Source organism: Uloborus diversus, chromosome 2, assembly GCF_026930045.1.
Source record: "Uloborus diversus isolate 005 chromosome 2, Udiv.v.3.1, whole genome shotgun sequence".
NCBI lineage: Eukaryota > Metazoa > Arthropoda > Arachnida > Araneae > Uloboridae > Uloborus > Uloborus diversus.
The window spans coordinates 163,378,828-163,406,585 of record NC_072732.1 but is presented as its reverse complement, the minus strand read 5'-3'; the positions used below and the strand labels follow the sequence as shown (position 1 = coordinate 163,406,585).

Below are 27,758 nucleotides of genomic sequence, written 5' to 3'. Positions count from 1 at the left end.
TTTATGTAGGAAAACAATATAGGAAAAAATTAAATAAATAGTTTGATTTATGAAACATTTAAAAAACAAGGAGATTTTACATCATATTAAAAGTTATGCATAATTGATCCCAAAAGTAGTTTTTATAAAAGTATGAAATTGTCAAAAATATAATAAAACATTAAAAGGTTATTTAAAAACATTTTACTGATTTACTGTACTTTATTTTCTTAATGTTTTAAGCATACTAGTTGATTTTGATCATACAATTTTTGAAATAATACTTGAAAACTTAGAAGGAAGCAAAAACAGATTATTTATAACAAATGTTAAAAATCCAAGCGCTAGTGATAAGAACTATTTACCCAATAATAGAAAACAAAGTTAAAAAAAAAAAAAAAAGAAGAAGAAGCATCTTTATATATTTATAGGCAAGCCATTTTCTTTCGTTACCGATTCCTCCTCTGTTTGTGAACCGATTTCCTTCATTCTTTTTTTATTCAGAAGCTATTGCAGAGTTTTAGTTTCATCAATAAAAATTTTTGAAATTGAATGCTAATTAATGGAGATATTAATTAAAAACGCATTTTCGTCCTAAATGGCTCTTTCTACGCGAACGGATGGTCCAATTTTTTCGAATTTGATATGGTTGAAAAGGTCCTTAAAAAACACTCCTAACGAAAAAATTGTCAGGGCGCCCAAGGTCCAATAACCTAAATCCACTAGAAAAAATAGTTATAAGCGTTTTTTAGTAAGCAAAACTCCAAAATTTTAAATTTATCTCTTTTCCATTGTTGAAACTCATTGTTGGAAGCGTGAAACATTAAGTTTTAATTCATTTTTTAAACCGCTCTTTCATACGAAAAATGCATTTTAGTGCTTCGAGTTTGGTATGGTTGGAAAGATCGTAAAAAATACTTCTAAAAACGTCTCCCCCCCCCCCCCGGTTTACGGCTCAAAAACTGAAATTCGCTACGATGACTAGAAAAAGAGCTAGAAGCAATTATAAGTTAGCGAAAATTCATTTTTATTTGCTTTTTCACGCAGCTTAGTTAGCATGAAGAAATTGCTGGATAACATTATGTGTTGCCATTTCTCGCTTGAGCGTAAAGAAATTAAAGTATTGCATTTGTTTTTTATTATTGAGGCTTTTTGAGTAACTACGGGCGATGAAAATATTTTCATTTTGATTATGTTTTCGCGATTTTAATATTAAAGTAAATCATTTTCCGGAGCGAGGGAGGACTTTCAGTTTCAATAAAGTAACCGCCCTAAAAAAAAATTAACAAAAAAAAAAAAAAAACACACACACACAAACAGATGTCAAGGTGAAATTTTCGATATAATTGGCGTATTATTACGGCGTCCAGTGCTTTCGTATGGACAGTTATATTTTTCAGCGAGTACAGTTCGTTCATTTGACTGTTGGAAATTTTGTATTTCTAACGGCAAAGGTCATGCCTACTTTCACAAAGAATATTTTTTGTGCAGAAGTTTTACATAATAAATGAGTTTTGCGAGATCATTTCATTCAGGAAGACTTCCATAATTGTGAAATTGGCAAACTCCATCCATTGGTGTCAAATTTTTGGCACCAATGCCAGCACAAGAAATATTTTTCTTTTGCATTTGTGAAAAAAGAGGAGAAAAATGTCTATTTGCAAGGAGCTGACTGCGAATGAAGTCCCTTTTTAAGGTGGGGTTCATTAAATTGTAACCTTTCGTGACAAGGGGAGGAAATAAATGATAAGAGGGACATACAATATGGAGAATGTGACATCAAGCCTTTTTTGATAAGAACGTTTATGAAAACAGTGTGACATGTGGCAAAAGGAAGAGGGGGTATGGTGAAGTGTGATACTTTGTGACAAAAGGGAGAGAGAGCAAAAATTTTGAAAAGTGCATTAGCCAGCAATACCCTAAACAGTAAACAAATCACAAAGATGTTTTTTTTTTTATTTTTATAAAATTGCACTGTTATTGCGACGTCCAGTGTTTTTGAATGGACAATTTTTAATTTAGCAAGTAGGATTCGTTCATTTGACTGTTTGAAATTTTATATTTCTAATGGCAGAGGTCAAATGTGACTTACTCAATAATATAAAACTTTTTAAACGAAATGTGTTCATGCAGAAGTTTTACGTATAATCTGAGTTTTGATGCTTCATTTCATTCGGGAAGATTTCAACAATTTGGAAATTTGTGCTCTTCATCTATTGGTGTCAAATGTTTGGCACCAATTGCAGCGAGAGAAATATTTTTTCTTTGCATACATGAACAAATAGTAGGGAAATATATATTGCATATGGTTAACACAAAAAAGGGGCTCTCCACGAATGAAGTCCTTCTTAAAGATGGGGTTCACGAAATAGTAACAGTTTGTGACAAGGGAGAGCAAAGAAATGACAAGAAGGATATACAATGGGGAGAACGTGACAATAAGCCTTTTTTCAATAGGAACGTTTATGAAAAACAGCTTGACATGTGCCAAAGGAAAGAGGGGGTATGGTGAAGTGCGAAACTTTGAGACAAAGTGGGAGAGGGTTGAAAATGTTGAAAAGCGTGACATCAGTTATGCTCCGCCCTTAACCATAAACAAATCACAAAAACGACCTTTTTTTAAAAATTGTGGTGTTATTGCGACGTCCAGTGTTTCGGAATGGACAGTTATATGTTGCTACGAATAGAGTTCGTTCATTTGTTACTTGGAAATTAATATTTCTAATGACGAAGAAGCAACTTACTCAATAATAGAAGACATTTTATAAGTAATATTGTTCACACAGAAGTTTTACGTATAAACTGAGTTTTGATGCTTCATTTCAAACGGGAAGATTTCGAAAATTGGATAATTGGTGATTTTTATCCATTGAGGTGAAATTTTTTGTCTCCAATGTCAGCGCGAAAAATGTTTCTCCTTTGCATACATAAACAAAGAGTAGGGAAATATCTATTTGCATAGGGTTAACACAAAGCAACGTGGTATTCAAAATACAATTATTCAAGCCAAGAATTTGACAACCACACCAACGTTTCAATAGGGTTATTTCCTTCAGTCAAAAGTACTATTTTAGTCACTGAAATTGATGGAATAAGCAAAAATAAATAAATAAAGTGGAGCCTGAAAAATCTTTTGTTTTCCCAACAGTTATTTTTTATTAAATTTGTCAAATATCCGATTTTGGAAATAAGGCGTGGTCTTTATGACGTTACAAGTGATGTACTTTGGTGCGCTAATCCATTGCCGCACTAAATGTTTACGATTTGCTGTCAACCGCGTTTCCAAGTTATGATAATTTGCGATGTGCACTAATGGCATAAGTGAATGGCATTTCATTGCTGCAGGAGCGTAAAAAATGAATTTCAATCTGCGCACTGATTAAAATAAGTGTTAAAAATATTAATATTTATCAAATTATTTAAAAAGTGGTTAAAACCCATGCTCTTTCAGAAAAAAATACTTTTAAAATTTTGGAAACTACCCCATTACCGAAATATCTCCTTTCATCCATTTATTTTGAGATTAACAGACAAAAAGCAAAATTGGAACGAATTATTACTGTTTGGTATTGTGTATACATATAAAAACTATATGTTTCCAGATGTGCAGTAAACATGAGCAAGAGTAGAAAAAAAATGTTGCAAATAGTTAAATTCATACAAGTTTTTTCAAATATTCATTTATGAATATGGTCGAATTTCGACCACTGGGCGAACACTAGTGAATATAATTTCTGGATTTTTTTTCTTCCTCAGAAACATCAACTAAGAGTAAAATTTGTAAATAACAAAAATTGTGATTGCAAACACGAAACATTAACCTAAATTCTCTATCGGAAAACGAAACCTACAGTAAGATGGAGGAAGAAAGACGCATTTTCTATCGTAAATGTTCTTTACTTTTCCCTTTTCTTCTTTTTATAGCACTTCTTTTCAAGAAAAATGCAGCAAGACATTTAACTTTTTTTTTTTTTGAAAATATGGAGAGGACTTCTATGAATATAATTTTTTTCTCTGAAAATAGAAGGATCGAAGTTTCAAGCGAGAAAATCAATATTAAAGTACATAGCAAACTTTTCTAATGCAGCACACAAAAAGCCAATTTAAGAAAATCACAAAACCATGTTAGTGGTAAAAGTCGATATGTTGCCTGTCATAATTTCCAGAGTTGATCACAAATTTCCCCAAGTTTTCTAGGATTCTTTTAAAATTCCCTGTTTTCCAAGTTTCCAGAGTGAGTGGCCGCCCTATCTATACTGCAAACAATATTTATAAACTAGAAATTCGCCCGCCAAGGTATGACGGGTGAAATTTGCTCCTACTCTTCTGCACTTGAATGAAGCAATTGCCTGTTAGGTGACATTTTGATAGTTGAAATTTTGAAATTTTAACCCTAACACCAGTGTATTAACCCTCAACTCCAGTAGATAGCGTTAATTGTTTTCGTTTCTTCATTCCCCGGAAATGACAGTCTTACCAGTAAAACTGTTAAGTTACCGAATCGAGTTCAGCCTTGTCACAATAAAGCCTTTCCCTGCATGTTGAACATTACCAAAACATATCATCAAATTATTATGCTGTGGCGTGAGTTTCATTGTTCAAACATGCGGGTTACTCAATCATCGGTTATTACTTATATGTGGATATATAAAACAACAAGGGATTCATCTTAACAAATAATTACCTGCCTACTTTTCCATATGCAAACTTTGCAGGAACCTTTACTCTTGCACTCTCTTCTTTTTCCATTAGACATATAACCAAATCAAGGCCTGGAAAAGAAGAAAAAGTTGAAAAGAAGTCCTATACTGTTAAACTAATAAGAAAAATAGAATTTGACTAATTACTAAGGAAATTACATGAGTTGTCAAAGAGATCTATAATTTAAAAAAAAAGTTAGATAGACAGGAGAGAGGTGAGTGGATGTGATTGTGCTGCATTTATCCAAAAATAAAATATGAAAAACTTTTCTAGGTTGTTAGCAAGAGTCTAAAGCTTGTTCATCTACTGGGCAACCTAGAAATAATTTTTCCCATTTGATTTTGCATAAATGCAGTACTGCCCCATTTCTTTTCTCCCCTGCTGGAAAAAGATGTTGGAGAATATTCCTAAATCAATAAGCAATTAATAAAGTTACATAAAATGTTCATAAAAGTAATGAAAAGAATTATTTTCCTGATTAATAACTAATGTTGATTAATTTAGAATTACCATTAAAACAATTCAGAATAAACTTTTAAGTATTTTTGATTATTTAATGCAAACTTAATGTTTAACTGGGGGGAAACCAGTTTAGACAGGTCAAAAAATCCCATTTTTTTTTTTTTTTTTTAAATGTCATAAGATGTTAGTAGAACTGTTCAAGAATATGTTGCCAAAATATCAATTAAAAATTCTGTTTTGTTCCAACGCTATGAACACTTAAAAAACTGAAGATTGGAAAATGTCCACAGCAATTTTTTTCAATTGTGTTTTTCTCAAAATAACCATTTTTTCAACTGGTGTACATTCTAGGTCAAAATGTTATTGGCCAATCATTCCTACATTTTGTGTGAATATTCTTTACTCAATTATACTCTATATGAACCTAATTCTGGGATGCTATTATCATTTTTAAAAAAATCCAAAAAAGATGAACAAAAATGGTAGAAAAACGTGAGTTTTGTGATCAAACACATCAAAAGCATGAAATGTTTTATTTTTTTAACCAGAATTAGGTTCATATTCTAAGGAAATATTTTGTTAACAATAGACAAGAATTGTAATGATCACAGATAAAAATTGTGACTTCAGGAACACACACCATGTTGTTGGCATGCATTCCTGATGGCAGCCATCCATGGACATCAGCTTCTAACTCTTCGAAAAAACTACAAAGTTACTTCAAAATATGAAGAAACTATCCTTCCAGTTTGAACAAATTCTGATTATTCATTCCCTGTTAAAAACTGAACTTTCTGCCTCCTTAACTCCCCTCTTAACCCAGTGATTACCGAATAGTAGTTCTGATGCAAATAGAGAAAATTTTTATGCTTCAAGTGTTAGTTTTTCGGATGAGAACTGAAGCATTGAAGTGAAACTTAAAATGTGTTTATAAATTCTAGCAAAGTCATAAAAACACTAAGTTTTTACATATAAAAGGGAATTGTTTTTGTTGCTTTCTGATAAAATTTGCGTTGAATGTACACCCTTTGCTGCCCCTGGAAAAGTTCAAAATGACTGGTCTACCTTTGGTCAAATAGTTTGGAGACCTCTGCTCTAGTATATAAATTGCAAATGTATGTTCTGCTTAAAAAATATACTCTCCATAATTAAAATTTAGTACAGTAAAATCCCATTGCAACAAACTGTAATGGTCCCCAAATTTTGTTTGTTGTAATGGAATTCAAGCAATGCAATGGAAATTGAATAAGGATCAAGAAATTGACATTTTGCTGCATTGGTATTTCTTGAAAGAGGATTTCACTGTGTTTACTTTCTTTTAAAATTGTGAAAACATTATCCATGACTAAGCACAGCCTCTAATTAAACAGAAAATTTAAAATATTTAGAGTCATTTTTTACTGAATGTGCTATTTATTGCATGATGCTTTCTTTCAGAAAATATTTTTTTTGCAAAATATGTACTACATTAAATACTACTTTCATCAAGGAAAAACATAGTTGTAAAATATTGAAATAGAGTAAGAGAACAACTTTTAGTACAAATGTTCCCATGTACTAGTCGAGTTGAAAATGTTTAGCAGTTGACCTTAGAATAGTGTCAAATATATCATTTATCATTGGAGAAAAACTGTACTAAGATCAGGGTTCATACTCTATTTGGATGAAAAAATTCCATGACTTTTCCAAGATTTTTTCATGACTTCAATGAAACTTTTCATGATCTCGTTACACAAAGAGAATAGCACTATTTAATCTCAAACTTGGTAATATATGGAAATGAGCATTAGCAAAACGTCTATATGAATGCCTCAGCCTCATTGAAGCACTTACTCGTAATGGAAAAAATATAAGTGCACACTTAAAAAAACTAAACTATTCTTATTTGTCTTCATCATATAAATTTAAGTAAAGCAAAAATGCAGTGAAGCGAATATGATGATGCTTAAATGTCTGATATTTCTTTAAAAACAGGCAGAATGATATTGAATGTGACAAAGGTTGAATGAGTCATCACTAAGTTTCAATAAATTTGCTTCAAAAGTTACCTTTTAGTGTCAACAGTGCCTTTAATCCACGTAACTTGACAGTATTTTGGTTCTTTAAACTAAAGCCACATAGTTTAGTTCTTTATGTTTTTCTAAACCAGATCTTTTTACTTCCTTTTACAAAAAAGGAAGTATTGTATTCGCGAAAAAATTTTCACTCAAAAATCGCCCTTAATTTCCATTTTGCTCACCCCCAAATGAATGTTGAGTTTTTTTTTCGATTCGACCACATGCGGAAAAGTGCCTAAGAATGTATAGACACGCGAAATATCCATTTTGACCATCACCGAGGTAATTACAACGACTTTTCTCGTGACGTCTGTATGTATGTGCGTATGTGTGTATGTGCGTATGTATCTCGCATAACTCAAAAATGGTATGTCCTAGAAAGTTGAAATTTGGTACATAGACTCGTAGTGGGGTCTAGTTGTGCACCTCCTATTTCGGTTGCATTCGGGTGTTTCTAAAGGGGTCTTTTGCACCTTTTTGGGGGGAAATCATTGTTAATTTCGATGCAAACTCAAGTGGTGTTATAATTTGGCGGTCACTTGGCGATATATCGCCAGTCTTTTGGTTGCCAAGTTTTGTCGCCAACTTGGCGAAAAATTTGGCGATTTTTTTTTTTTTTTTTTTAAATCTGCTTTCAATGTGGCCATTGCTAGTGATATTTAAAGAGTTAGAGAGAGAATCCCATTAAAATTGCAATAATAGGGAAATAGCATTAAATTGGTGTAAAAGGAAGTCATGTGATGCACACATCAGCTCGTTTGAAAAAACCATTCAGTAATGAATCAATCTTCTGATTCAAAAGTATATTTGTTTTGTTTACAAATTTGAATATTTTCAAATGCATATAAATTAATAGGTTCAGAAATTCCAGAACACGTTTAATTCCGGACATTGAACTTAGCAGTGGGTCGCATGGAATAGTTTTGCATGCCCTATGTCTGGCACTCCTGTTTTAGAGCATCAGAATTCTTCTTTTTCTGTATTCTATCTCCTGACTTAAGATCTTTATTTTCTAAAACATTCAACAAATTAAGATAAACTCTGATAAATTTAATAATAAAGTCCTTACGAGTGATGGAATCAAACTCGCATGCAATTGAATTGCTTTTTTTTTTTGAGTGGGAGTAGCAAAACTAAGAACATGAAATTTTGCTACTACAGAATATGAAACATAAGAAGTGTTGAAAATAACAGAAAATTCAAAATAAGTGATGTCCAGGAAGTAAAATCAAATCGCAAAAAATGGAAAGCGGCTGCAACAGAAGTGGATGCAATGAGATTTCAAAATTCAGATTTGATTTTTGGATCATTCAATTTTCCACCTTTAATAGCTTTTATGTGCTATACTGTCAAATCACTCAAGATTTCTAATGCTCCTTTAGCTACTGTTCCTTTCTCTTTATCCAGGAAATTTTTCCATGACTTGAAATAAATTTCCATGACTTTCAATGAAAATTTCAATTTTCCATGACTTTTCCAGGTCTGAAATTCTGTTATTTTTTTTCCATGACTTTCCAGGATTTCCATGACCCGTACGAACCCTGTAAGATTGAATTCAGATTCATGCCAGCAATTAAGCAGTTGATCTCAGCTTGAAATTTGAACATTAATTGTCAATGGCAAACAGTCAGTAAAAGAACCTATCAATAAATTCACTCATTAAGCCTAATTAATGATATTTAACATTTTAAGTTAAATGATGAGTTACATTTCATAAATTTAATTTAAGGAAAAAAAAAGAACTTAATAAACAATAAAATATTCTTTACAAAAAGCTGGTAAGAGCTAGATAAAATTTCAAGAACTTAGATTAATTATTTACTCTACCCTGAAAATTACAATAAAAATATTCATAAAAATACCTAGAATTACATCCATATCCCCAACGATAAATTTCAGGTTTTCATTTTCTTCAAACACTTTATCATTTATGAAGTACCTAATACTGACTGTAGCTTGATCTCCTTTATTGGGACGTGTTTCAAAACCCAATCCAGGCTTTAGCACCTGTAAAAAAGTCGTAAACACTTGTTACATTGAAACAAAATCTGGTTAGTTATAAAAGTTAATATTGTAAGTAACTTTCAGTTACCATGTCAGCAGTCAAAATGTAGCACAAAAGTGCCTGCAATCTTACACTGACATTACCTAAACTAAAACCCATAAGGAGTATTATTCATATACCCTAATTATTGCCAATAAATGATGGATGGAAAAGTACTCTCTGTCTTTAACCTAGGCCATGTTCAAGTAGAGTTTCTGGTTGACCTGGGCTTCATGACGTTTGATTGATTATATGACATTGAACGTTTGATGTTTCACGTCAGTGATTAGTGCAGTGTGTGTCCATAGAATGTTTTCAAATACAATTAGCTAACCGGTAATACATTAGAACCCTTTTGGTTAGTCATCAGTGAGCTAGGGTTAACCGGTTGCTCTATTCAAACATACTCATGTAAAGAAATCTTGCTTTGTGTTTAAACATTAACAGTAGTTATAAACTTTGCTAAGCGTGCTTATTTTGGCACACAATGATCTTGATAATAACTGACCCCAAAGCAGAATACTTTACAATGTTCTGCAACATAAAATCATTTGACCGAAATTGTTCTGCAAGTACTTCAAGCATTGTACGCGAAAAAACATGATATTTTCCACAAATTGGGTGCCAAAAATCAAAATGGTTCATATCCGAGTTTTTTTTTTTTTTTTTTTAACTGGACTGTTGCTATTTATTTCTGTGAAAATGAGATATTTCCAGAAACATCACAGCTTTCAACCAAATAACTAACTAAAGAGCACTGAATTTGGGAAATTAGTTGATCATGAAAACTATAAAATCAATAAAAACTTTAATAAGATGTCAAACCTAAACCGATTGAGATTTTCCAAAAATTGTTTGTATGCTTTCTAAAATGCATAGAAAGAGCAAAGATACAAAATTTTATAAAAATTAGAACCTAAGTGTCAACCACATTTTTTTGGTTAATTTTACATGGCATGAAGGAGCAATTAAAATAATGTTACTAAATAAAGAAATTACTAAAATAATAAATAAAATGAGTCTAATTTGGGTTGTATACACTCAGGAACATTGAAAATAGCACACCAACAAAGAAGAAAGGTACAATTGTGAAATTTTGCATATAAGAAGAATGACATCTGATATGCAAATGATCCAAGTTTGGTGTCAATGCGCATGACCATTTACCCCACAGTATTGGTGAAATTGGGGAAAAAGTTCTATAAAAAACCAGTGCATAATTTAAGATTTATAAATGTTACGATTACATACGGATTGTCGGAGAACTTTAATGAGAGAAGGATGCCAGGTAGACAAGTTAGAAAGCGTTTCTCACAGTTAAGCAAGTTTGATGGAGGTTTGGTAATCGGCATGAGAATTGCAGGCTGGAACCCGATCCTCGTTACTGCATAGGTGAACCGTTCAGAGTGCTCCGTTAGAAGCTGCTGGAGGCAGTGGACTCTGAGATGGTACCCACGTGCAAAAACCCGGGTCTGGAGGGACCGGGAAGAGAGATGCAGAGAGAGGATGGAAGGGTAGTGTGGCAAGTGTTCGTGGATCCCATAGTGACTCGTTTCACCATACAGTAGACGTAGGCAGGGCTGCTGAGAGGGGGGGAGGCAGCAAGGGCAAAATTCCCAGGGCCCGGCCTGAGAGGGGGCCAGGAGGCCTCCTCAAAAAGAAAAAGAAATTTTTTTCAGAGTATATGCTGCTAAGTGAACTTGTTTTTGGTGTTGGAAAAGCAAAAACTTTGGGGAAAATAACATTTTAGAGTAGTATCAATACTTGAGCGCAGTGGCGAATCCAAGAGAAAAGCTATAGGATTGTAACCCCCCCCCCCCTTCTTACACCTGATCCCACAACATCCTCTAAGAAAATCATTTTGGTTCAGGGACTTCCATCCCTACAAACTTCTACGAGAGTCCCAAATTCAACTCCCTCTACCATCATGAGACGCAATCTAGAATCTAGAAACGTTCCTGGGGAGTATTGGAGGCGGGGCCTCGTACCTCCCAAGTCTCTCATTGGTCAGATGAATCCTCCGGAGAGGAAATAGCTGAGTGGTCGGCAAGTTAAGCCGATGACGTAAAAAGCTTTCCTTGGCGGTCAAACATGACTAAAAATTTGGAGTCCAAAAAAGAAATTAAATGAAAAAGGGGGATAAAAATGAAAAAAAAAAAACTTAGTCCTCATCAGTAAAGATTTGGACTAAAGTTGAAATTTTGCCTATTAGGTTTTCCTGAGTTTTTAGAAGAGGGAGGGCCGTCCTGAGCTTGGAAAAGACTTTCAATAGATTGAAGATTTTATTGATTTCAGGAAAAAGTTGCATGAAATCGGAAATTACATTGCTGGAGTTAGGCTCCTTAATGTTAGGGGTGGAGTGCCCAGGGATATTTCTGGAAGTAACCTCAGAGTAGGAGAGACCTACTCAGCGGCTAGCACCGCTTTCGCGCTTAATGGCTCGCTTGCCTTCCAGGTTGATTTTAGGTTTGGGGAAGGCCACGCAACCCCTATAAGAGGCTACGTGATCACCCCCACAATTAACACAATTGGGCTTTTCCTTGTTAATTTTGACTGGGCATTTGTCGCGAGAGTGTTCCCCCCCGCAAATGACACAGCGGACCTTACGAAAACAGTTTACTGCCAGGTGGTTGAACCCCTGGCAGATGTAGCTTGAAATCAAAACCTAATGTTTACAAAGAGGGCTTATAACTGTGTTTTTAGGACCAACAATTAAAAAATTTTCCGGGCAAAGGTTGCTCTAACCTCTTCTGTTTCCAAAACTTTAACAAAGGCGTTAGCAAACATAGCAATTTTAGGATATTCATTTCCATTTTGGAAAAATTAGAGAGCATCTCTGATACTCCTGTCTCCCCCCCCCCCCTCCTTTCCTCTCGTTAAAAATTATCAAAAACTTCATTTTTAGGACTTCAATTTCAAGAAATTTCAAAGTTGACAAGTTTTAACCCTTCATAAAGTGCTCGAACTTTTCTTCCTAACATTGCCAGCGTCCATGTAAACTGCAATTTTAGAACTATAGTTTCAAACATTTTGCGGGAGAGGAGGACCTTCACGAATGTTACACTTATGTCTGTAGGTTCATATGGTTATTTCTCTTTTTCTGCTGAACGCAATTCTCTAAATTTGATTGTGCGATACTAGTAATGACAGCCCCCCCCCTCCAAACAAAAATGTAGACCCTCTCTCTCTCTCTTATTATATATATGTTTGAAAAAAAATTGAATGACTTAAAGAATTTGGAAAAAAGTCGAGGTCAAGATGTTTGTTTAACATTAGTACGGTTAGCTTTTTTTTCTATATTTAACCAGCTTTTTTTATACTTTTTACAAAGAAAAACTATTAAATACGATCCCGTTTTTCCACTGTACACTGACTTATGGTATGACGCTTAAGATTACTATGAAACTGATGTCGCGGTGTAGAAAGCACACTAAAAAGTGAGAGCAGTCAACAGTATTTTTTTGGTGGTTGGAGGGGGGCCCGCATCTCACTATTTTGTTCCGGCGCTTGGGTTGAGCTATCGGCGGCCCTGGATGTAGGGGGTAGCAGTTGCTTCCGGATACATTTCTAAACGTTTTGCAGAAGGAAATCTGCAGTCCAAGCGTCCTTTCAGAGTACTTCCTTTAACACCAAAACATGGTAACTCCGTCTGCAATGGTGCGAAGACAGAGCGATGCCGGATGTCACTGATTGGCAAAAGGTGGTGCTCAGTGATGAATCTTGATTTGTTTTGGGGTCTGATAGTATCCGCGCACGGATGTGGAGGCGCCCTGGAGAAAGGTACCACTTCAGCAATTCTATCGCATGACACACTGCTCGTACAGTAGACATTGTGGTCCGGGAGGCTATAGCCTATGATAACCGGAAGCTGGGGGTGGAAAATCCCTTAAGGATCCTTAAGAGGTTTTTCCACCCCCAGCTCAGTCACTCCTATGCCAGGCTGATGAGTGCTAATAGGTACGAAACTGCAGTCCTTGGCTGGAATTGACTGAGCTGGTGGTGTATTTCATGTATTTCTGCCTTAGCTCTGGCTATTAGGGCGGTAACTTACTGAATACATACTTAATGCCTTTTAGTCAACTCTCCATATAACTCAAATATTCTCATATCTCTAAATTGTCATTGGGTCTAAAACACTTCAGAACACTGTGGGATTCATTCATAATTTAAAGGTTTTTGGCTTTATTCCCCTAAGGCAGCGTTTCTTAATTTCTTTGATTAGTGAAACCCTTTTTAGTGTTCATTTTTTTCGTGGAACCCCTGGTGTTTCAATAGTTTGCAGTGGTGTAGCCAGTATTCTGTTTTGGAGAATGCCCAGCTTCTTTCCTCAAAGAGACTATCACATTAACTAATTGTCATTAAATCACTAATTAAATACACATAATTATAGATCATTGAAATTATTGCCGATTATTAATAATTATTTCATTATTTCTTTTTGTAAAATACCAGTACACTCCTATTTGTGATTCTGAGAAATACTCAGAAATTTTAAAAGAGATAAATTACCTCAGAATTTATGCATGAGTCAAGATGATTAAAATAACTTCTTAATTAGGAAAAGAAATACTGATGTGCTTTACCTACAAAAGTGTTAATAATTCATTTACATTTACGTAGAAAAAGTTTTTAAACCTTAAATTAAAAATTTAAAATATCTCTTATCTTTCAACATTTTTTTGATTTATTTCCAAATCAGAGCAGACAGAATTAAAGTCATTGTATAGGATATAGGGGTCTTAGACAGAACTAAACTATTTTGATTATTGTGACCAGTACTCCTCCTTAAATCGGTCATCACTCGTTAAATGCTTAAATTGTCCTTTCAACTTCTGCCATAGATACTTTTCACTCCAGTGTCCCCTATACCTGCCACTACTTAGGGCTTAACCAGTTGGATGGAACCCTGAAGACAGCTCTGATTTTTTAAACCAGACCAATAACCGAGCAATCCCTGTACCCCTAGAGGTATTGTTTCACTTGGAGGACTTTGTGACCACAAGCATATTTAACGTCGCCCAGTCACCATTAATTAAGATGGTGGATCTTAGACCAGCGAGGATTGAATCTAGGACCCTCCGGTCACAAGTCCGATGCCTTACCACTCAGGCCACCACGGCCTTGCCATGGATACTGTGAGAGTGGCTAATATCAAGCTCAAAATATTTAAAATTGATGTCAAAAATCGTAATTTATGTCAATATTTGGTAATGTTGTAAGAGAGAGATTTGGGGTGCTTTCCCGAAGTGTGTTCAACCCAAATCTCCCCTCCCCCAAAAAGGAGTCACTTTTAAACTATTTTTGGCGATATTAGGGAGTCAATAGCTTCTTCCACAAGTTTTTCAAAATTGAATATTTTAAAATCCAATTTTATGATATCTTTGGAGACAGTAGCTGAAAAATAAGCATTTTGGAATTGATGTTGAAAAATTCTGAAGTTAAAACCTTAAAGGCACTATTTTATGCTATTTTTGTATGTGCATTATTTTAGGCGAGAAATAAAATTGTTCCCATAGTGGCTAGCATGGGCGGATCCAGGGAGGGGGCCATGGCCCCCTCTGAGAAAATTTCAAGAATAGTTAAAATCCCCTTTTTGAGGAAAAATGCAAAAAAAAAAACCCTTATAATACATACTAAGTCTAACAATAAGGAAAACGAGAAGGGGGCCATGGCCACCCTGATAAAGTTTAAAAATAGTTAAAAACCTTTTTTAGAGTTAAATATAAAAAAATCCTTTTATTCCTCGAAGTCTAACAAGGATATAAAAACAACGTCGGGAAGCCATAAAACCACACTGAGGAAGTATCAAGTATAGTTTTTCAAACCCCCTTTCCTCACTTAAATTGAAAAAAACAAAACAAGAAAAATTTCATCGTAATTCATCTGAAGTCTAACAAGAATGGAAACAGTGCCAGAGGTAGGGCATGGCCACCCTACGGAAATTTCAAAGATATCAAGTGAATACCAAATATTTGGGTTCATTTAGCATAATGGGCTCGTCTTGTTAGATGTGTTTACTTCCCCCATGGAAGAAAGAAAAGGGATATGTGTTAGTAAGTGTCCAAGAAAAAGTTATACATTTAATGATCGTGCATTAAGTCAAAGTTAGATTCAAGATTTAACCAGACTTTATGCAGTGCTATGCTGCAATGTAATTATTCTTCATTCCCTTTTCAATGTGGGAACCTCCAAACCACTCCTCTTGTTAATATTACCAAAGATTGTCTATAAGCCACGTTAAAAAAAAATAACTTGTAAAAGTTTCCAGGGGAGGGTCTCCCAACTCTCATTTTCGTCAACATCTTCGAGATCGGCCTACATTTTCAGGGCCGGATTCGGAAGTGTGGAGGGCCCCGGGGCAACGAAGGAGTGGAGGCCCCTAACCAGGGTTCGAAAAGATCATCATATTTTCGAAAGTATCCAATACTTTGATATAAGGTAGGTGCGGGTAATAAGGCCTACCTAAGGGAGATTTGGAATAAAATGGAAAGAAAAGGATCCGAATCAGCAAATTTAATTAAAGTACCATTTAATTACTACACGAAAATAAAAAACGGTCTTTCTTGCCGAAAACAAACATAAAATTAATTATTTAAAAAACCTTGCAATTAGGCCTTATTATACTACAATAGGGTAATAAGGCCTAATATTTTAACACTCGTAAATAATCAAAATAAGCTATTAACATTGGTAATTGAGATCATTTGTAATATCCTTAAGCATTACTCATGCTGAAAATCTTCAAAATAACAAGAAAAAAAATTAACAGCCATCAGGGCACTCAAAAATATCTTCGTCATTGGCTGTCAAACCGACGCATTGCTCGTGATACCACCTGTTGCATTTTGAACAGGTCCTCATGTCAATCATTTTATCCTCCTCACAAGCGTACAGTACCAACAAGCGTCTTTTTTTTTTTTATCATCTTTCTTTGAGGGTTGACGTCATTTTTTGCTTTTTCTCTTTTCTATATTCTTCAAACAGTTCTTTGGTGACTTTAATTCCTCGATAATTAATAGATTTTCTTCTTAAAATTGATGTTTTTTCAGTATTTTTCATTGAAATACGCATAAGCTCCTGAAATGTTTTTTTTTTAGTTGAGCTAGTGGTACATTGTCCTCTTCATCGTCCGAACTAGAACCGTAAATCATTCCGTACGTCGTTCCAAGAGGTTTGTTTGGGGTACTATTAATTATTTAATCTTGTGCTGTTGATGTGGAAGGCCTTAGGGTTATTGGCGTGAGGGAGGTGCGAGGTTGCGAATTTTTTTTTTTGAAATTTGTCAGCTTCGGGAGCTGGAATTTCTGTTAATACAGACGGAGCAAAAGCTGTTTCTGAAATAGCATGTGGATTCAATGGATACAAACCAGTGGCTTTAAAACCGCTTGTAATGTTAATATGTGTCATGCATTTAGACCAGACATTTGAAAGAATAACATTAAACCGTGCCTTGGTGAGCTTTTTGTCTGGGTTTTGTTCCATAAATGATAAAACTTCTGCATCCCAGTGGTGTTCAAATGATCGATAGACGGCTTTATCAAGGGGTTGGAGTTCATGAGTGGTGTTCGAAGGTAAACAGTATAATGATATATCGAGAGAATCGGCGACTTCAACGATTGTTAAGTCTAGGTGACAAGCCGCTCCATCAAATATTAAAAGGGACTTTCCTGCACTTTTAAATCTAGATAGGTGCTTTAGAAATTCTGTAAAAAGTTCATTAGTCATATAACCCTTTGTAGATTTTTCTACCAAAGAACTCGGTGGCAAATTGTCATATAATTCTGCATTCAACCGTTTGCTTTTAAATATTATCATTGGTGGTATAGCAGTATCAAGTGCATTTACACATCCAGCTATTGTGACACTTTCGGCATATTCCAAAGACTGTAAATGCACTCTTTTAGTCCCCTTCTTTGCCAAAACAGTCTGCTGGTGATGAATTGTGAGACGGCAGCCTTTCTCATCCATGTTGTATATTCTTTCAGGATGACTTCTCAAGTACAGATTATCATAAATTTCATTCAGTCTGTTAAAGTGATCATTAATGATAAATTTGTTAAGCTTTTGAGCTCTGGCCAGGTTCATAAATTGAGCTTTTCGTCTAGATATTTCCGGGTGTCTTTTCATAAATGCTTTAAACCAATCTTTACCAGCAACTTTAACAAGTTTATTAAAATTATGCTTTATGTTATTAAGCTCACAAAATTTATAAACCAAGCGTTGGAGAATACGTGGTGTCACAGGCAACCCTACTTCAGCAAACCTCAAAATTCTGATGACAAGATGAGCTTCCTGGTCATCACTGAGAATAGATTTTCTACCAAGTGTTTTTTTCAAACTTCCGGACTGGAGATGGTTTCTAATGGTTCTCCTGGGAACGTTATACCTCACAGCTGCTTTATGTGAGCTCAGCATACCTCTTCTTACTGCTTGGACAGTCGACACTAAGTCATTATCAGACCACAGTGCTCGTTTGGGGGGCATCGTGATGTAGGCACTAAAATAAGAATGAACCAAGTCGTAAACAGTCGCAATTACTAATAAACACTCATACCATGTTGAGAAAGGTTCAAAATAAGATTCACAGCTGAAAAACTACGTTACAAAAAAAAGGAGTATAATAAGGCCTACGGTCAACTTTCGTAAGCCTTATTAGCCGCTGATGTCGAATTTAAAAAAATACAAAAAAGTACAATAATTCGATCATATTATTTCACTAAGAGATGAAATATCGATAGAAGCATGAATCATGGATTGCCTACATTTGCAATTTAAAGAGTTCAATTTTGAAAAAATTTTGGAAGTGGACCTCAGAATATCTTCAACCCCTAACCTTACCTAAGGTAGTCTAGAATGCATGTTTAAGTCTAGAAATTAGTAAAATTTACTGGGATGGGTTTTTTGATCTCTCCTCCCCTTAACACCACCCAAAATTGTCTAAAACAGCCTTTTTAGAGCTACAATTTCGGGGGGAACGTTCCAAACCTCTCCTCCCCTACCATTACCAAAGATAATTAAAATGCAACTTTAAAACTCCAAATTAGAAAAAAAAATTTGTGTGAGCCCTCGAATTCCTCCTCCACATATCATCACGAAAAGATCGTATTAAACTGCGTTTTTGTCTCTACAATGGCAAAAAAAAAATCCGCCGGAGAAACCATGAACCTCCCTCTTCTTAACATTATTGGAAATAATGTTTGCGTTTTTAAGGTTTCAATTTTGAATAATGGGCAGGGGGGGGGGGGTCGCACTCGAGCCCTTAATACTGCGAAAGAGTTAAAATGCATTACCAAAGATCGTCTAAAATGCATTTTAAAGACTGCAAATTCAAAAGCTTTCCGGGGAGAAACCCCCGGGCCCCCTTTACTTCGTAAATAATATTATATACTTACGATTGGTTCATATCGGCTTCCTCTTAAATCAGAAGTCCTATACAGTCGCCTCAGAACACAGCACTGATTACAGGAATACCACTTTGAGGCGACGATATATACACACGCTTGTTAAGAAAAGAGGAAAATTATTGGGAAGTTTATACAGCCTTTTTGTTAAATTTGCGTCACCTAGTGAAAAATTTCTTAAAAAATGATCTAGTTAAAGATGGGCTATATTGATATTTGTAAAATTCAAATTTTTTCTGAAGCATCGTATTTTTCCAAATGGCCCCCTCCGAAATTTCTGTCTGGATCCGTCCCTGGTGGCTAGGGTCAGGTGGGGTGAAATGGGGCGGATTTTGTCTATTTTTTAAAATGATGCCATTTGCAACCCTATAAACTTTTTTTTGTACTTTTCTAAAAATTTCATCTTTACATCTGATTCTTCCCCTTTAATTTAAGCTGCTTCTCATTGAAATTTGTGGTCATTGACAATCTGAAAATTGCAATTAAAGTATCTGACCCATTTCACCCCATGGTGGGGTGAAATGGGTTTTAATGGGGTGAAATGGGTCACAGCAATAGAAACATACAATAACTAAGAAATTATTACCAAAACACGTACAATAGCTGAAAGAAATTGTTTCCCATGAACCATTTATTTATTTTAACTTATTCAACACCAAAATATTTTGAACTAAAACAGAAAAATATAATGTCCACAACAATCAAATTCTGCTCGTTCAATGTCTTCAGAATTTGACATCTAGAAACAATGTCTATATCTTTCTACTCAGGAAAAATGTAGTATTTGCTTGAGTTGGCTTTTTGTAGAAAATTTACGCTGTTGTAATCCTGGTCATTGACTTCTGTCAAGTGATCAACAAATTCTTTTGATGATTTCTTGCTCTTGTATTAGACAAGCGTCCACTTCCCAGGTGTTAGTTCTTGCATAAGTAACTCAGACATTTCTTCATCCAAGAGTTGCGTTTCATTCGGTTGCTGCTTCTTAGAAGATGTAGTGGCTCTTGCTTTCATGAGCAATTCTGGCTTCCTCTTACATAAGTGGCATGCCGACCTTTTTTCGAAACTCCTGGCCCACTCTATGCCAAGAGTGCCACAGTTGCATTTTTCAGAATTGGCCTTTATGAAAACCTTAGTAACAATGATTGTATCTTTCGATCAAATGGGAAACCATACTTTGTAGAGCTGAAGCATTACATTTTTCTTCTTCTTCACTTAGCGTTGTACGTCCAACCACCCTTTTCGACTTAGTGTTTCGGGGACCCATCTCCTCGGCGTTTTTCTTGGCATATATTTCCTTGCAGCTGCAGGAATTGCTAAACCACCTTCAACTTCAATTAGTGCAGCCTCTAAATCAGAGTCTGAATATTTCTTTTCCCTTTTTTTACATACACCCCAGGCATTTTCATGAATCAATAAAAAATTTGAATTAGGAAAGAGTAGGTAGGTAATAGGTTGTAAATATGGATGGCAAGTTTAGCTTTTGAATTCTACACATTAATAATACATACTTAATTTTACGTTACCTTTACTTTATACATATGTTACATTTAAAAATCTTCTAAATTTCCGTTTAAGGGTCATTCCACAGTATTCACATGTTACGTACGGGACATTTCACAGCAAAAGTTTAAGATAATAGTAGTTTTTTCATTGACAACAATTAAAGTAGGTACTTTGTAACTATTTTTTAAGCATTATATACAACTTCAACTAGGTGTCTGTAAAATATCTTTTTATTTTATTGATTTGTTATTTTTTAAAAAAATAATCAAGTTTTGTTACGTACGGGACATCACAATTTTTTTTTTTAAGTACTTTCAGTCAATTGGACTTTGCTCTGAATTTATCAAATATTTTTACAAATAAATATAGTGAGTGAAAGCAGAAATATACCTGCTAACAATTACCTCTTTAATTATTTCTGAAAAAATCTCATTAATTAATAAAAACTAATTATTTTTGTTATGTATGGGACAAAGCTGTTTGTTACGTACGGGACATATGAATTGAGATCTCAGTTCTATGAAGAATTTTTATCTAAAATGAGCATAAATTTTGTGAACTTAATAAATTTATTATTTAACTAGTTCAAATAAAAATAAATAAAATTTTCTTGAATATTTTAATTGTTTTTCTGTTTAAATCAATAAATTCTGGTCTACATTTGAAAAAGAAGAAACAAACCAGTACAATTACAGTATAAATTACTGCAGATCTGAAACATTTTTTTATATTAGTCCTAAGAAATTAATAATGTGTTCAATCTTTTTGACCTCTTCGAATGGTAATGAAAAATGTCCGCGGCTATTAATTGAACTAGGTGCATTGCGAAGTTTTGCCAAAATATTTTTTTTAAAGATTCTATCCTTTTCTGGAACTTGCGGCCAGAAAAATTTGTTGTGTCCCGCAGGTTTCATGAAGGATACATACAAATACTGGTTGTCTATATCTTCTACCACCCCTGGCCACCAATTATCATCATATAAGACTGACACCCAGTCTGACTTTTCAATTAACACAGAAACGCTCTGTGCAACTGATCTAGATTCTACCGGAACCAAAATTTTGATTTCTTCATCAGGATTTTTTTTATGGGAAAAAGAAGAATTTATCCAAATGCCAAGAGTGTCTGAGCTAATTGGTTGGGCGAAATGAATCCGGTGAATTCCCGTTTAGGTGGCCATTTCCCACTTTTCACGAAAACCATTCTTTACAATGCACCTTTGAATATCATCTTCACTTATGTATTTGATATTTATATGGGGTGTCTCCTTTTTGGCAGCTTCAAAAAATTCCATTGCTGTATTTATTATATATTGCTTCCGTAATATGCCGAGCCAAATGTTCCTTTTTACCACTGCCTCTAAACCATCCACTGCACCTTTTCCATGTGCAGTTCCAAAAAAGTTCCAGTCTGCTGAAACACCATAATAATGCATGTGGAGCATTAAATTTTGCATATTATATCTGTTTTTAAATTGTGCCCCACAGCCATCAGACTAGAAATGAATATGACTAACTGTCAGGGTCCGTTTGATATCTTCAATTATTGTATAATTGAAAGCAAATACTTCATCCTTAGTGTGGTGTAAGTCATCAGAAAAAGACAACATAGTTTTTAGGTTCCAGCTCCAGAGTCTCGCTGTTTTTATAGTATATAATACACGTAAATATAGTCACTTGGGATGAGTTCCAATGAGCTGCCATAATCTCTCCTTGTTGCTTCAAAGTAAAATTTTCAGCGAAGTCTTCATGAATAATTATATTTTGAGCTTTAAGATTTTCTTTTATACATTTGAATTTGGTAAGCTGCTTTTGGGCGGTATAAACATGCATGGCAAAAGGTTTTAAAAGGCTTCTTGTGCCTGGAGTAAGTCACAAACAACTAGTTCTTTTTTCATTTTTCCTTCAATTCGCTTCCATTGATAAAATTGGATATCCATTTCTTCGTCCCAGTTATCACAATTTATTGTCTTGCTTGTCCAAGAGTCCACACCACATTCTTTGCAATTTCTGCTGCAACAATTTAATGATTTACTGTCATTTAAGTTGAAGTAGCATATTGTTTCTTTCACTGCAGTTTCTGCATTAGTTGGTAATTTTATTGAGGCAATTTTATTGAGACCTTCTAAGAGCATCTCAACATTTTCATATTGCATGCACATACAAACTTCGTGATCTCTCTGGGATGCTAGAAATACTTCAGCAGGACGAAGTTCCGCAAATGTACTAAACCCTATGGATAAATTGGCTTCTTCTTTAAACAGTTGATGTGCTTCCTTTAGTTTCATTATTAATATTCGTTTTTGATACTTGGTTCTTTTTCCTGAAACAAGGTCTTTTACAGAAACATATTATTTTTTTCCTGGCAAGATTCTACTTATGGAATCTTGTCTGTAAAAATCTATCACTTCCTGTTTTTGGTTTTCGGTAAGTGCATCTGTCCTTTTTTTTCTAACATCCTTCTCTTTATTAACTCCCTCAAGACATTTAATGTTAATTTCCTTTGAAAGTACCTTAATTTTTTCTGGTGACCAATTTTTTATAACATTTTTAAGAATTGGTATTTGTTTGGTTGGTGTTGATGGTAATACACTTTTGACACGCTTTAAAGCTTTACCTAAAACTTGTGGTGTCATCATCATAGAATTTGAAGGTTGTTCTTCATGTACAGTCATAGTTTGACATCTCTTGCTTCTTTCAATTTCTTTTTTCTGAGCTCTTTTTCTTTCAGTTTCATATTTCCTTTGTTGGTAAAATTCTTTTTTAGTCATAGTGAACTTTTTCTTCTCCCTGTATCTTCTAATTCTTTCCCTTTCTTTGATTTTATCAGCCAAACAGTTATCTACATCATTTTTACTTTTCAGTCTGTGTTTTCTAACTCTCTCTTTTGAAGTAATACCATAATTAACTTTTATAAATTATAATTATTCTAATATACTTTATATTAAAATCAAAAATATAATCAAAATGTATTTAAATACCTATTGCGTAGTAAATAATCATACATATATAACTTTTTGAAGTTAAATAACTGATCAGTTATGATTCCCAAGTTTCTTTTCCAATTTTTCAAGCATTCTATATTACAACTAATGGTAGCTCTAGTTAACAGTTAACCACATGTGTTCATTTATACACTGGTTATAGCTGGTACTGCCATCTATGAAGTAATATTCCAAAATATATCTAAAAATTATATTTTATCCAAATTTGAAATTAAAATTCTGCTTTTTGTCCCGTACGTAACAAATTTGTCCCGTACGTAACACACTTTTAATTATTATCTCCTGGTTCTAAATTAACAGTTAGAACATTTTAATTGAATAAATTAAGAAGTTGGTTCAATAGTTGAAGAGAAAACAAAAAACTGTTTTGTTGTCATCAGTATTATTGGTAATAAGATTAAAAATAAGCTTAGAATTGTTATGTACGGGACAGAAAGAAAAAAAATATTGAAAATTTATAACTAAACATTCTTTAAATATGTTTCTTACTACTTCATTTAATGCTACTACTATAGAGGTTTAAATAAATTATAGGAACTTTGAATTAAAATAAAATATTTTTTGAGTTATGGTTAAAAATAAAATGTCCCGTACGTAACAGACTTTTCAACAAGTCCATAATAAAAGCTCAGTAAGTTTTTTTAGGGGTAAAAATAATGATATTATTTTAATAAAATTTGAATGTGGAGATTTCAAGCTTTAAAATGATATATAACACTTCAGAAAAAGTAGAAAAAATTTTTTTGAAGCTCTGAAGCCAAATACTGCGGAATGACCCTTAAGACCTATTTATGGATTTTAAAAGTCAATTTACTCTCATTATGAATTAAAATTCGCTAAGCCTAACTATGCCCCATTTCACCCTACCACATGAAAATAGCAACAAAAGAAGAAAGAATTGATACTTTTCCTACCAGTTTTTTGCAAATTGTAGATGAAAGTCTGTTCTAACTGATAACACTTGAGAATTTCAAAAGAAAAAAAATGTATAGCAAGATTTTAAGAAGTTTGTCAGGCTTCATAAAAATTCACATGTGACTTCAGAAACAAAATGTCAGTATAGGGCAGTTCTCAAAAGGTGGGAGCAAACACAGACCTCAACTTTGAAGCTTCAACACCAAATAACTTTCATTTTAATTAACTCAAAAATTTGAGTTAAATTATAATACTGTATAGAGACAAGAATTGACATAAATTATGGAAAAAATGCTCTTTAAATGCCCTTAAAAAAATATTTTCTTTGCTAAAAGGCGCAATTTTGGACATACCAAAACGTTAACTGAGCAAATGTACCATTAAAGAAAAATTTTTTTAAATTATTTCCATACGTTTCAAAAAAAATTTAAAGGTATGAATCTTACACTGAATAATTTTTTGTTAATATTTTACACAAATAACAAAAGTAAAGACAGATTATTCACTTTGTAAACGATTTTAGAAAATAGTAAGTTTGAAATTTGATGCATGTCCAAAATTTACGATCTTTACAATGCTATTTTTTGAGAACTAAGTATATGATGTTTTCATTTTAAAGGTGTTTATCGAGCTTCAGAATCAATTTTTAATTGTTTAAAAGTGTTTTCATAAGCTTTTATGCAGTATCTTAGAAGAAAAATAATTTTTTTTAAACGTACATGTGAGATGTCCAAATGGCGTTACGATCTTGACGCCGATAATTCTGTCCATTTATTCATAATTTTTGATGATCTACTGTCTTCTAACCTCAATAAAAAACGTTATTATAATGTTATCTTCTTTAATCCATTGGTATTCTGCATAACTAATATGTTACACATTGAACAATACATAAATTACAGTAGAAACATGGCTGCTTATGATCGAACCGAAAACCATTTTGCGCTAAAATCGCCAAGCAAACCTCCGTTGGCGACAACACAGTATACGATAAGCTAAAGGTTACCAGAGGGGAATTCCAATTTGACAAATGTAGTTTATCGTCAGCTGTACCAGTTTTGGCGACTTTATCACCTGCGCTAGCAATTTTTTTTTTTTTTTTTTCCGCTTTTATTATTTTAGAATTCTTTTTCTCTTCTTTCTTTTGGAAACATAATTTAACGATCTCCAAATAGAAATACGAATTTCTTTCTTCAATATTTTTTTTAGACATCATTTTAATTCTTATGACATTAGAAAAAATATTCATTATTAAAATGATGTCACTTTTTACAATTGTATTATTTTTAATTTGAAGCTTTTTTTTAACTTTGCATCAATTTCTTCAAAATCATTCCAAAACTTTATTAAATGTAAGGAGCAGCATGTATAGCCATTCAAGTATTTCATTAACATCCTCTTTATTATTAAATTGCAAAATTTAAAAAGTAGTAAATAAAATTTTCATTGGAAAAGTTAAAAATCAGATTAACAATTGTCAAAAATGGTGAAACTTACGTTATGATGATGTCCAAAATCCGTTACCTACAGGAAAACAATGTCCAAAATCTGTTACCTACAGATTGCTGATTTAATTTGCTAATTAACAATTTTTACAAATACCTGCTGTCTTTTCATGTTCATGTATTGTGTTCTAGGTATGCATACTATAGAATAAAATCAAAATTGATGTCAAATTCGAAAATTTTTGAAATTGCTCAAAGTTAACTTTTTTGTTCCCACCTTTTGAGAACTGCCCTAAGTGCTCCCAGCAATTTACACAGAAACTTTTTAATAATCAGAATTGTAGCCAAAAAGCCCCTCATAACTTGTGTAAAGTTTGAGAAAATTCAGCCACATCAAAAATTTTTACTAATAAAAATACACAGCATGACCCATTTCACCCCACCTGACCCTATCCCCGATGGGTAATTAATAATGCTTAGATTAGATGCAAAGTGACAGTAAATGTATTTTTGAAAAGGCGTTATTTTTGTCGATTTAATAAGTGACAAATTTGAAAGGTGTGAAAAGAAAACATAAAAATCTCACGGCACCCCTGAAAGAGTTCCGTGGAACCCTCTGATTCCGTGGAACACAATTTAAGAAACGCTGCCCTAAGGACTTCGAGTTATTTAGAAATGACCGTATATGGAAAATACATGCACAAATATGCATAATTATAATATATTTTGAAAATCTGGGAGAAGGGGGGGGGGGGGCAATTGACCCCACAGAAAATGATACACTTGCACCCTTTCCACTTTGAGCTGGGTACGCCCTTGTTTAGTGGTCCCAGCTCTTTGCACCAAAATCTAGAGTAGGGGAAGAGTCTAATGGTTTCAATCGAAATCTGATTCTGAAACCAATAACATTACATAATCATCACATGAAGAAAAAATTTAGCACACAAATGAACGGAGAAAAATGGGACCAAGTGGTTTTGTTTACAATAAGCTGTTGATAATATAAAATTGATCTCAAAAAGTGAAAACAATTGCCTAACCAAAGTTAATAATAATGAAGCAATAATAATTTTAGAAATAAATAAATAAAAAGATGTAAAAACTTAAAAGTTTTTAACTTTAACAACTTTACAAAGATATTAATATTTCTGCACAAATTCAAACTTTTAAGCAATCAAACGCTTTTACAATTAGATCCTCTTAAAAGTAGGTCAGATTTAAGAACTATAAAAACAAATAATTTTTTATTTAAAAAAGTGGTAAATTATTGTAAGATATACTTGTGAATAAAAGAAACATCTAAGCGCCCTAATAATTAAAAATAAGGATACATTAAAAGTTAAAGACAGCACTTTTTAAAAAAAGTTTCCGCCAGTTTCATGAAAATTATATACATATAATTCTTGTATCATAATTTACCTTCTTCATCAGTTCTCCGCTTCCTAAAACATCGACCCATTCATCTTCTTTTACTTCAGTATCAATACCTGTCGTGGAATTGTTTTCAACATGTTTTTCTATATGTGTATCCTCTTCAAAATTATCAAGTTTTCGAGATGCTTCCATAGGTGATTTATCAATTAAATTTAAATTACTATTTTGCACAGGCACAGAATTTAAAGATTTGTCTGACAGATTCTCGTCTGAATTTTCCAATTGTAATTTTGAAGATTGTCCATCATTATCTATGAGAAAAACTGGAGTTAAAACTCCCTGAATTTTCAGTAGCTGTCATGTTATATTTACTCTGCTACGGGAAGGAAAAGTAAAAATCTTTAAAGATAGTTGAATTCACTTCACCTTTTTACTGCTTGCTTAGATAAAGAGGTTAAAGAGCTGGAGTAATAAACTTTTAAGACAGGACACACAAGATTCTTTTCACTACAACTGTAACTTTTTGTGTAGCTTATGTGTTTACAGATTTTTGTCAATCATGTCAAATTAGGAATATTTATACAAAATCTTTTTTTCCAGCATTTTTTTTTCTTATGTGGAAGGTTTTTTGCAGCTTATTACGTTTAAAAATCAATTTTTTACAAAAATGTTCTGGTACATAACTCTTATTTTTGTGTTACTATGAGACCTTTCAAAAATGTTCCAATACTATTTATACCTTTTTCTCCTGGAATATGAGAAAGGAAGTGGCCTACAGCAAATATGTTTCACAAAAAGAATAATGTGCACTTTTTCTATTTGGAACAACAAGTAACTTGATTAGCTGCCTGACCCGATTAAATGTACATTTG

The 27,758-nt window shown here is 33.5% G+C and overlaps 1 protein-coding gene across 1 annotated transcript in view; it reads right to left on the bottom strand.

The window, feature by feature from the left end:
- The window catches only part of LOC129217467 (peptidyl-prolyl cis-trans isomerase FKBP8-like), a 66,746-nt gene extending 39,480 nt beyond the window's left edge, over positions 1–27,266 (bottom strand). Inside the window, exons 1-3 of the mRNA XM_054851770.1 lie at positions 26,932–27,266; positions 9,062–9,206; positions 4,664–4,751 (exon numbers count right to left, since the gene is read on the bottom strand). Of these exons, the coding sequence (XP_054707745.1) occupies positions 4,664–4,751; positions 9,062–9,206; positions 26,932–27,078 (380 nt within the window). The 5' untranslated portion in view covers positions 27,079–27,266. The remainder of the gene's footprint in view (positions 1–4,663; positions 4,752–9,061; positions 9,207–26,931) is intronic.
- Positions 27,267–27,758: the final 492 nt, after the last annotated feature.